The sequence below is a fragment of the Rhinoderma darwinii genome, chromosome 10 (assembly GCF_050947455.1).
Source record: "Rhinoderma darwinii isolate aRhiDar2 chromosome 10, aRhiDar2.hap1, whole genome shotgun sequence".
Taxonomy (NCBI): domain Eukaryota; kingdom Metazoa; phylum Chordata; class Amphibia; order Anura; family Rhinodermatidae; genus Rhinoderma; species Rhinoderma darwinii.
Genome location: NC_134696.1, coordinates 20,277,695 through 20,289,949, shown reverse-complemented (window position 1 = coordinate 20,289,949; position 12,255 = coordinate 20,277,695). Strand labels below are relative to the sequence as shown.

Here is a 12,255-nt window from a genome sequence, read left to right as displayed (position 1 = left end):
AACGCCACAGCAGATATGAACCGGTTCACCTTCGCTACTGAAAACCCCGCCTCCCAGGCATCCCCTAACCAATACAAAAGTGCCACCAACCTGTCTCTATCCGTATTGACGTCACCCAACTCTCTTACCCACTCCTCCCACTGCCTCCAACAAGCAGCATAAGCACTCCACGTCGTGCGCGCCAAAGACCTTTGTAACAGCTGCTCTACGGGACCGATACCAGATCCCAAAGATGCTCCGGACAAGCCAAACCGAGACGTTCCGCTCCCGGGGCCAATTGCCGAAACCGGTCCCACTGCGAGCGAGAAAGAGCATCAGCAATACAATTCCGTACACCCGGGACATGCACCGCCACCACCCACGCGTTCAACGACAAACACACCAACACTAAATGTCGCAACAATTGAACTACCGGAGGAGAAGACGCCGTGATGTTGTTAATGGCAAGCACCACCCCCATGTTGTCGCAGTAAAAACGGACCTTCTTATCCCTGAGCCTGTCCCCCCAAATGGTAGCCGCCACCACGATGGGAAACAGCTCGAGCAGGGCCAGATTCCGCGTGAGTCCACTGGACACCCAGCTAGCCGGCCATTGACCTGCGCACCACGGACCTCCCCCGTAAGCTCCAAAGCCACCCGCCCCAGCCGCATCCGTGAAAATATTCAAATCACTCGTATCCTGCGCTGGGGCCATCCATAGCGAGCGACCATTGTACTGGCCCAAGAAGTCATCCCAAACCTGAAGATCAGCTCGGTGCTCCTCCTTGAGCCGCACAAAATGATGCGGCGCACGCACTCCCGCCGTTGCCGCCGCCAACCTTCTACCAAACACCCTTCCCATCGGCATAATCCGGCAAGCGAAATTCAACTTCCCCAGCAGCGACTGAAGCTCCCTCAGCGACATTTTCTTCCTTCTACAAGCCCGTCGAACCTCCAGCCTCAAAGCACCCAACTTATCCGCCGGGAGACGACACTCCATTGCCACCGAGTCTATTTCGATTCCCAAAAAACAAATCGTCGCTACCGGGCCCTCCGTTTTTTCCGGCGCCAAAGGAATCCCAAAATCCCTCGCCACCTTCTGTAGAGCATGAAGCAGATTACCGCAAACCGGCGAACCCCCCGGGCCAACGCACAAAAAATCATCCAAGTAATGGATCAACGAGTCGACCCCGGATGCCCCCCTCGTTACCCACTCCACGAAGCTACTAAACGCCTCGAAGTATGCACAAGAAAGGGAACACCCCATCGGAAGGCACCGATCCACGTAAAAAGCCCCATTCCAAAAACAACCCAACAGCCGTTGGCTTTCTGGATGAACCGGCAACAACCTGAACGCCGCCTCGATGTCAGTTTTTGCTAGCAGCGCCCCAGGGCCCGCAGCCCGCACTAACCCCACCGCCTTATCGAATGAGGTATAAACTACGGAACACAACTCGTGATCAATCCCGTCATTTACCGACGAACCTTTGGGATACGATAAATGTTGAATCAAACGAAACTTTCCGGGCTCGCGTTTAGGGACAATACCCAAAGGGGACACAACTAAATCTTTTACCGGCGACTCAACAAATGGCCCCGACATGCGACCCAACGAAACTTCTTTTAACAACTTTTCCGACACGACTTCCGCATGCAAGTAAGCCGATTTTAAATTCCTCCGCGTAACCGGAACCTCATAAGGAGGTGGAGGAATAACAAACCCAACACGAAACCCTTCATAAAGCAACTTAGCTGCCGCCCTATCCGGATACTCATTTAGATAAGGGGCCATCCTTTCCACCCTCACCGGCGACACCCCCTTGACCAGTCCCGTGCTGGTTCCCTGACCTCTTTTTTCGCAGGCATTTTGCCGCCCCGTGTGATGCACCATTACACTCGGAGCACACGTGCTTGAACTTGCACGTGGCCCCGAACTTGCACTGACCTTCATTAAATTGCCAGCAAAACCCCGCCTTTCCCCCGCCGCTTTGTCCACTCTGACTAGACTGGCCTCCCTGGCCACCGCTCCCGGGAAAGGGCTGCCTAACCGGAGCCGTAACCCGTAACCAGAGAGCAATATCCTTCTGGTCCCACCGAATCGCCGGCCGAACCGCCTTCCGCTGACGGAATTGCTCATCATATCGCAGCCACGCCTGACCCCCATACGCCCTATGAGCCTCCCCAATGGCATCAAAATAACAAAACAGCGCCGAACAATTTTCCGGCGCCTTTTCCCCTATCACACTAGCCAATATGGCGAACGCCTGCGACCAATTAACGAACGTCTGCGGGATCAGCCTATACCGCCGCCGTTCCTCCTCGTCCTTTTTACTCTCATCCCGCTTGCTCTTATCCAAATTAAATTTAGCCAGCGGCAAGAGAGAAAAAATTTCAACATATTCGTCTTTCCAGATCCGATCGCGCACCTCCTGCTTTAAATGCGCACCCAACGGACCCTCAAAACAAACATACACCTCCCCCCGAGCACGATCGTCCATACGCACTCGATCGCCGTCCTTCTGTGCCTCGGTCTGTACCGACACCGCGACCGCCTCTCTAACCGCCACCGCAGGACGCGCCTGTAACGATCCCACGTCCCTGGGGCCTTCCCAAACTATCGCAGGAGACACTTCCGTTACTACCGGCGCCGCGGCCCTATCCAGGCGCCCCACCAGCTCCCGTAAGCAACCCACTAAATCTGCCAAACCCGCTCCGTCGCGTCCGCCCGCGCCACTACCAGCCCCCGATGCAATGCTAGCAGCCCCCCCGCCGACACCCGACATAAAAATCGCTGGATAAGACAATGATGGAGTTATACACTCACCGGGCTGCACAGGCGCTGTGTTCCCGTCAGCCGGACCATCCTGACCTCGACGATACACGTCCAGTTCACCTTCCTCCAGTTCTTCTCTCGCCGACGACTGTCCCTCCCAACGACCTCTTCGGAACGGGGATGAGGACGCGCTGACCAATGGGCCGGCAACCTGCCGCCCGACCGCCGGGACCCAGACTTCCGACCGGACCTGTTGCCTCGACGTCGCTGCAGCTCTAGGCGTCCGTCTAGACGATCCTGACGAAGCCTGCCCCCTGGCCGGAACATCACCATGCGGGGCGGCCGTACCTTGTTCTCCACGTCTTCCATCTGATGGGGGAGGGGTGACAGGGAGCCCAGCCTGCGACTCCCTGCTTACCGCCGGACCCCGTCGCGGCCTGGGATTCCTGCCGGGACGCAGGGCCTGGGAAGGGGCGGTCCTCCCAGCTGCCTGGCCTGCAGCGTCCGGGATCGGGCTCCCTCTGCGACGCCGTGTCCGCGGGACTACCTCCGGACTGAGGCGCTCTGGAGGTCGGGACCGCCGAGAGGGACGGGTCGACCCAGCCTGCATCGCCGTCACCCCTGGCACCGCTCTCTGCCTGCCCAGCGCAGGAGCGGTTGTTGCCGACTCCCCCCCCGCCGCCATAGCCATGCTCGTAAGGGGGCCGGGGGAGGGGAGCCTGTCCCTTTCAACAGACCCCGAACGCCGTGCCCGACGTGGCGAAACGGCGTCCGGGATCCTCGTTATTGCAGCCACGGTCTCCTCTAGCCATCCGGGACCGTGGTGCACAGCAGCGGCCCGCAGCCGCTCTAACATAATGGCTTCTGCCATTTCTAAAAACCGGGCAACGGGGAGCTTGCTTATTGTATGTTACTCCTCCCGCTGCTTCCGGCTCAATGCCGAGAAACAGCGGGAAGCGCAGTAACAGCCCCCCCCGTCCCCCTTAACTCCTCCCCGTCCCTCCTTCAGCTCCTTCCAACCCAACTTTCCCTCACCTCATTAACCCTTTCCCTACCAGGACGGTCATGCCGGCTTCCCTTAACCCTGCGGCTGCGTCCAGCCTCTTCTGGATTTCTGGACCATCAGGTGCTGGAATAATGGAATTTTGCTGTATTTACTATTCCCTACTGCCTATTGTTACTTTGTATCTATTCTTTTAATAAAAACCGATTGGCGGCATGTTCCAGTCTGTCTGGCAGATGGTAATGCAATGTTCTAACCTTTAACAGCAAAAATAATTATTGCAAAGGGAACTCCCAGAAGACCTGAGACAGTTTCAGAGCTCCCATGGGGCAGCAGCGGGTTAGGCCGCGTGAGTCTTTATTCCTTCTTCCTTTCTGAAAGAATAAGACATTTGTCTTTCGGTTGTCGGAGGACAAGGAGCGTCCGGAAAACTTTCAGAGAGAACTTCCCCGCCTTGGACGCTGACATGGGGAATGTAAGAATCCTTTATTATAGTTATTCTAGGGGTATTGTGCCAGTGACTGCCAATATGGCGACTCACCTGAGGAGGAAGAGCTGGAACGAGGGGTAATTGGTGTCATTAGTATGTGAGAAGCGAGAGGAACAGCTAACAGATTGTAACGAGTGCCGGGGCAGAGGGATATACAGAGATAATTCTACAGTATCAGATATATTCTGTATCCTTGTACTGTACATTGTGATGGAATATCCGATTTATATTATAGCATCTGTTTCTGCACTACATGGAGAATTGTGTATACTTAGATAGATATTATCTCTCTCTCTCTCATATCTCTCTCTCTCTCTCTCTCTCTCTCATATCTCTCTCTCTCTCTCTCTCTCATATCTCTCTCTCTCTCTCTCTCTCTCTCTCATATCTCTCTCTCTCTCATATCTCTCTCTCTCTCTCGCTCATATCTCTCTCTCTCTCTCTCTCTCTCATATCTCTCTCCCTCTCTCTCTCTCATATCTCTCTCATATCTCTCTCATATCTCTCTCTCTCTCTCATATCTCCCTCTCTCATATCTCTCTCATATCTCTCTCTCTCTCATATCTCTCTCATATCTCGCTCTCTCTCATATCTCTCTCTCTCATATCTCTCTCTCTCTCTCTCTCATATCTATCCCTCTCTCTCATATCTATCTATCTCTCTCATATCTCTCTCTCTCTCTCGCTCTCATATCTCTCTCTCTCTCTCTCTCTCTCTCATATCTATCTCTCTCTTTCTCTCTATCTCTCTCTTTCATATCTCTCTCTTTCTCTCTATCTCTCTCATATCTCTCTCTCTCGCTCATATCTCTCTCATATCTCTCTCTCTGATATCTCTCTCATATCTCTCTCTCTCTCTCGCTCATATCTCTCTCATATCTCTCTCTCTCATATCTCTCTCATATCTCTCTCTCTCTCTCATATCTCTCTCTCATATCTCTCTCTCTCTCTCATATCTCCCTCTCTCATATCTCTCTCATATCTCTCTCTCTCTCATATCTCTCTCATATCTCGCTCTCTCTCATATCTCTCTCTCTCATATCTCTCTCTCTCTCTCTCTCATATCTATCCCTCTCTCTCATATCTATCTATCTCTCTCATATCTCTCTCTCTCTCTCGCTCTCATATCTCTCTCTCTCTCTCTCTCTCTCTCATATCTATCTCTCTCTTTCTCTCTATCTCTCTCTTTCATATCTCTCTTTCTCTCTATCTCTCTCATATCTCTCTCTCTCGCTCATATCTCTCTCATATCTCTCTCTCTGATATCTCTCTCATATCTCTCTCTCTCTCTCGCTCATATCTCTCTCATATCTCTCTCTCTCATATCTCTCTCATATCTCTCTCTCTCTCTCATATCTCTCTCTCATATCTCTCTCTCTCATCTCTCTCTTATCTATCCCTCTCTCTCATATCTATCTATCTATCTCTTTCATATCTCTCTCTCTCTCTCTCTCTCTCTCTCTCATATCTATCTCTCTCTCTCATATCTCTCTCTCTCTCTCGCTCTCATATCTCTCTCTCTCTCTCTCTCTCTCTCATATCTATCTCTCTCTTTCTCTCTATCTCTCTCTTTCATATCTCTCTCTTTCTCTCTATCTCTCTCATATCTCTCTCTCTCGCTCATATCTCTCTCATATCTCTCTCTCTGATATCTCTCTCATATCTCTCTCTCTCTCTCTCGCTCATATCTCTCTCATATCTCTCTCTCTCATATCTCTCTCATATCTCTCTCTCTCTCTCATATCTCTCTCTCATATCTCTCTCTCTCTCTCATATCTCCCTCTCTCATATCTCTCTCATATCTCTCTCTCTCTCATATCTCTCTCATATCTCGCTCTCTCTCATATCTCTCTCTCTCATATCTCTCTCTCTCTCTCTCTCATATCTATCCCTCTCTCTCATATCTATCTATCTCTCTCATATCTCTCTCTCTCTCTCGCTCTCATATCTCTCTCTCTCTCTCTCTCTCTCTCATATCTATCTCTCTCTTTCTCTCTATCTCTCTCTTTCATATCTCTCTTTCTCTCTATCTCTCTCATATCTCTCTCTCTCGCTCATATCTCTCTCATATCTCTCTCTCTGATATCTCTCTCATATCTCTCTCTCTCTCTCGCTCATATCTCTCTCATATCTCTCTCTCTCATATCTCTCTCATATCTCTCTCTCTCTCTCATATCTCTCTCTCATATCTCTCTCTCTCATCTCTCTCTTATCTATCCCTCTCTCTCATATCTATCTATCTATCTCTTTCATATCTCTCTCTCTCTCTCTCTCTCTCTCTCTCATATCTATCTCTCTCTCTCATATCTATCTCACTCTCTCTCTCATATCTCTCTCTCTCATATCTCTCTCTCTCATATCTATCTCTCTCTCTCTCTCTCTCTCTCTCTCTCATATCTATCTCTCTCTCTCTCTCTCTTTCATATCTCTCTCTTTCTCTCTATCTCTCTCTTTCATATCGCTCTCTATCCTTATTGTGAATAATATATGAGGCAGGTTGCAAAAACACATGTCCGATAATTTCACCTGTCTGTTTTTATCTCTAAGGTGACCGGACCTTCCGCTTAATGCTGTAAGTTTCTGAATAATTTAGACTAAAGGCACCCAGAGACCAGCATAATCTTTCTCTATTCATTATTCACTTATGTCACTGGGGTGGGGATGGGGGGGGGGGGATCTTCTCTTACTTGAACCTTGAGGTTCCATACAGTACAAGCAGCAGAGGTGCAAGGCTTTCTACGCAGGTTGGCCATAATAATTAATACTAGGCAGTAGGTAAATAATATTATCAATACACCATGATAATTAACTATATGGTGCAGTATTTGATGTAGGATATTGTACATTATTTGCTAATTTTTCACTGGTTAGTGAATGGAGTTTATGTATATAATCTTCATACAGTATGTTATGTACGTTACTGAAATTTCACTTAAAAGAGAACTACCATAAAATCTATATTACAGCCACTGTTCTGTCAGTGTTATCATAGGGACATAGGGCCTTATGGCAACAAACCAGAATAAAGCTTTTATTTTTCTAGCACAATAAAATAAATGGAGTGGTTTGCACTACTCTTTCCATTCTGTTCTATGGCAGTTACGCAGCCACCTCTCCGTTCATACTATACGCCGACTATCTCGGTGATATCCTGTGGATATGCCATAAATCTCTAGGATGGGAATTACCCCTTAAGCATTGCAGGGTGACTAGTGAAATCCAAATGCTGTCCCTCTAATGCACATACATGCCGGGTCCTCCAGAGCGATGCCCATTGTAGCCATTGTATTGTGCAGCCCATTGTTGAGGTCGGGAATAAGGGGCGCCACTCTAATAACTCAGAATGCTCTAATAGGATATTTGAAAATGTCCCTAAATGCCTTTAACTTGGTTCTGAAATTCTGGACTATGATGCTTTTTGGCTCGGCACGACCTTCAGACTTTTCTCGGACTGGATGGGGCTTCATGAACCAAAATAACTCTGCTTTGACCCATTTTTCCATTCATTTTGTAGAGTGTCGAACACCGTGTCTTGTCAAGGGATCCATCGGCAGACATGGAGCTGAAGCAGCCAGACTCAGGAATGTCCTCTCCAAATACCACAATGTCTACCCAACCGGCCCACTTTGACATTGGTTCACCATCTAGTACTCTGTCCAACTACGACTCCTGTAATTCCAGCCAATCTAGTGTGGGAGATAAGAAATTAAACCAACATACAGGTCCAAGTAAGTAGCGCCCCTTCCACTTCTGTACCAAAGTTTACCTGGTATCTGCACCCAATCAAAACGGCCATTTTTCCAGCAATACTAATGATACTACATAAAAATCTTATACCATGCCATGTTGTGTTTTTTTTTATATAGAGGTGAATTACCCAACAGAGTCCTCAGTTAGACTGGAGGATCACTAAGTGCCCTAAATCATTGGGGGGACCTGCTTCTTCCATTTTATTTGTTTTTTCTGTCTTTGACATCTTGTTGTATTCGTTTAGCTTACCATACACATTTGAATTCACCAGACTGATATAACCCAGGCATCTCCACTAAGGGCACTTTGGAGAATGTTATTTCAATAGGGGATGATAAGCAGCTGCCAGGCACATCTAGCACCGCTTATCTCCAGAGGACTGTCCCTATAGACATTAGATTATCTGGGCATCCTGTGGAAATTGGCCGGATGTATGTCTTTGACCAACTTTAGACCAGAACCGGAACTCAAGATCGCAATCCTGAGTAGCGTTACTTCAGATACCACCTGCCAATTTTTACGTTGGCCATAGACCTAATCAGTGATGGTTCATAGCGAGGACAAATGGAGAAATTGCCTTGGGGCCTCCACCTACTCTTATTAGAAATGGTCCTCAGACAGCAGAGAGAGCATATTCTCGGCTCGGCTACTTTCTGTAAGGGACAGGCTGCTGCCCACAACCACACCACCAATCCGTGATCTCCTATACCACTACGTATGGCATGAGACATAACCGCTAAAAATACTGGACCAACATGATGACATTAAGGGTATGTTCACATGGCCAAATTTCAGACGTATACGAGGCGTATTATGCCTCGTTTTACGTCTGAAAATAGGGCTCCAATACGTCGGCAAACATCTGCCCATTCATTTGAATGGGTTTGCCGACGTACTGTGCAGACGACCTGTTATTTACACATCGGCATTTGACAGCTGTCAAACGACGACTCGTAAAAATACAGCCTCGTCAAAAGAAGTGCAGGACACTTCTTTCAGACGTTTTTGGAGCTGTTTTCTCATACACTCCAATGCAAACAGCTCCAAAAATGGACGTAAAAAACGCCGCGAAAACGGCGCGAAAAACGCCGCGAAAATTGCGAGTTGGTAAAAAAAACGTCTGAAAAGCAGGGTCTGTTTTCTCTTGAAAACAGCTCTGGATTTTCAGACGTTTTGGTTGACTACGTGTGAACATACCCTAACAAGAATTACTAGAGATATATTTAAAAAAATAAAATAAAATAAAAATAAGAGTTGGGTTCCTCACCAGAAATTTTTTTGGCCTGGGACCTCCAATAATGTTGTTATAGCCCTGGACATAATATATGTTGGCACTTGTTTGGCCAACACCGATCTCCTTGGACTCCACGTTAATATGCCCATTCAGATCAGAAGAATTAGAAACAAGATTGTTCCCAATACCAGGTCAGTGAGTGATGCGAGAAGGCTGTGTAAAAAAAATGGGTGGTTAATAATATTGATACGTTCCGGGGAACTTAAAGGGGTTTTCCAGGTGCACAAAATAGGTTTAGACCAGTTAAAAAATGCAAAAATTAAAAACTTTCCCATATACTTAACTTAATGAAAATACACGGCTACCGCCACCCAGGGGTTAGACACATCACGTGATTGTTGTGGCCAATCACGAGCCACCATGGTGGCATGTTATCCATACGAACGGAACATGTTTACCCTATTACAACAATATGTAAAACTCAGGGGACCCGGTCAACGGCGTTTGGTGAATAATTGGAAAGGTAAATATATGGGGAAGTTTTATTACTTTTACATTTTGGGCTGTTTTAAACCTATTCTGTGCAACTAGAAAACCTGTTTTAAGAAGCCCATTTATCTCCAGGACAGATTATCTCTAATCTATAACTAAAAGATCTTGTAAATACCATTGGACGAACACAAAACTAACAAACATAAACTTCATTAGAAGGTAGAAATAAAAGGTTAATGTCCCTTTAAATAATATTCTATATGATAACACTAATAAAACATTATAATTTGCTTAATCTTGTAGAGACAAGTTCACTGCTCCCAGTACAACTTTGTTAAGAGACTTTTTTTTCTCAGAACAGCTTAGTCATTTTTAACCCCTTCCCGACATCCGCCGTATATATACGGCGCTGTTGGGAGGTGCTTCCTGCAAAGCGCCGTACATGTACGGCGCAGTGATGGTGCAGGCTCAGAAGCAGAGCCGGCACCATCACCGCGGGGTGACAGCTGTATTAGAGTAGCGATCGGGGCATCAGGCCCTCATGTCCCCTAGTGGGACAAGTAAAAAAAGTAAAAAAAAGTTAATAAAAATGTGGTAAAACAATAAAAACCCACAAGTTTCAAATAAAAATAAAGCTAAACTGACTTTTTTCCCATAGTAAGTCTTTTATTATGGGAAAAACCGTAAAAATAAAAAAAACTATACATAATTAGTATCGCCGCGTCCGTAACGACCCAAACGACAAAACTATTATGTAATTTATTCCGCACGGTGAACGCCGTAAAAAAAAAACCATGAAAAACAGCGCCAGAATCTTTGTTTTTAGGTCACATCTCCTTCCAAAAAATGCTATAAAAAGTGATCAAAAAGTCACATTTACTCCAAAATAGTACTAATAAAAATGACAATCCGTCCCGCAAAAAATAATCCCTGACAGCGCTTTGTGCACGCAAAAATAAAAAAGTTATGGGTCTTAGAATATGGCGACAGAAAACAAATGATTTTATAAAAAAAGTGATTTTATTGTGCAAAAGCTGCAATACATAAACAAAACTATATAAATTTGGTATCGCCGTAATCGTATCGACCCGCAGAATAAAGCTAACATGTAATTTAGGGCACACTGTGGATGCCGATAAAAAAAACAATAAAAAACTATTACAGAATTGCTTGTTTTTGGTAACTTCCTTTACCAAAAAATGAAATAAAAAGTGATCAAAAAGTCGTATGTGTTCTAAAATGGTACCAATAAAATCTACAGCCCGTCTCGCAAAAAACAAGCCCGCACACCGCTCAATCTACTGAAAAACAAAAAAGTTACGGCACTAGTAATGCGGTGATGAAAAACATCTCAATGCGCAGGCCGGAGGGGAACATTCCTTCAGTTTGAGGGCCCTAGTATTTAGGAACTAGGAAAGGGAAGGGACATAGCACATCCGCTGGAAGCGATGGCGCCCGTATTATACCAGCGCAAAACTTTCCCAGCAATATTTCCCAAACTACAAAGAAGAAAAAGTCCCCAAAAGGTGCAGAGTGTTACAAAAGGGGGATAAGAAAGAAAACCGTTTATCAGTGTGACCCCGGCCTGTGCATAACGGATCGCTTCACAGCGTAACACACATCTATGGATAATTGTATTATTTACCCCATTAGTATACCCTCTTATTATGCCCTGATGTACACCGCACAGATTACATATACCCTGATGTACTCCGCACAGATTACATATACCCCTGATATACTCCACACAGATTACACATACCCTGATGTACTCCGCCCAGCTTACATATACCCTGATGTACTCCGCCCAGCTTACATATACCCTGATGTACTCCGCCCAGCTTACATATACCCTGATGTACTCCGCCCAGCTTACATATACCCTGATGTTCTCCGCACAGATTACATATACCCTGATGTTCTCCGCACAGATTACATATACCCTGATATACTCCGCACAGCTTACATGTGCCCCCACATTATAAACGGAAATACCAGCAAAACCCCAAACAGAACTATTACCAAGCAAAATCCATGCTCAAAATGGCGGTCTTTCCCTTCTTAGCCCTACAGTGTGCCCAAACAGCAATTTATGGCCACAAGTAAGGCATTACCATACCCGGGAGAACCCGCTTAACAATTTATGGTGTAAGATTCTCTAGGGGCACAACATCTTGTGCGGTGAATGGGCAGATCAGTGGAGAAATTGCAATTTTCACTTTGCACAATCCACTGCGTATTCATTTCTGAAAAACACCTGTGGAGTCTAAATTCTCACTACATCCCTTGATAAATGCCTTTAGGGGTGTAGTTTCTAAAACGGGGTCACTTTTGTTTGGTACATCAGTGGTTTTGCAAATGCAACATGGCGTCCGCAAACCATTCCAGCAAAATCTACGCTCCAAAAGATAAATACCGCTCCTTTTCTTCTGAATGCTCCCATATATGTCAACAGCTGATTATAACCACATGGGGTGTTACCGTATTCGGGAGAAATTACTTTACAAATGTTGGGGGGCTTTTTCTTCTCTATTC

The 12,255-nt window shown here is 46.5% G+C and overlaps 1 protein-coding gene across 1 annotated transcript in view; it reads left to right on the top strand.

The window, feature by feature from the left end:
• LOC142661837 (espin-like) overlaps nucleotides 1-12,255 on the top strand; it is a 127,614-nt gene that overhangs the window by 54,035 nt on the left and 61,324 nt on the right. The window contains exon 6 of the mRNA XM_075839450.1: nucleotides 7,759-7,972. Within this exon, the coding sequence (XP_075695565.1) occupies nucleotides 7,759-7,972 (214 nt within the window). The remainder of the gene's footprint in view (nucleotides 1-7,758; nucleotides 7,973-12,255) is intronic.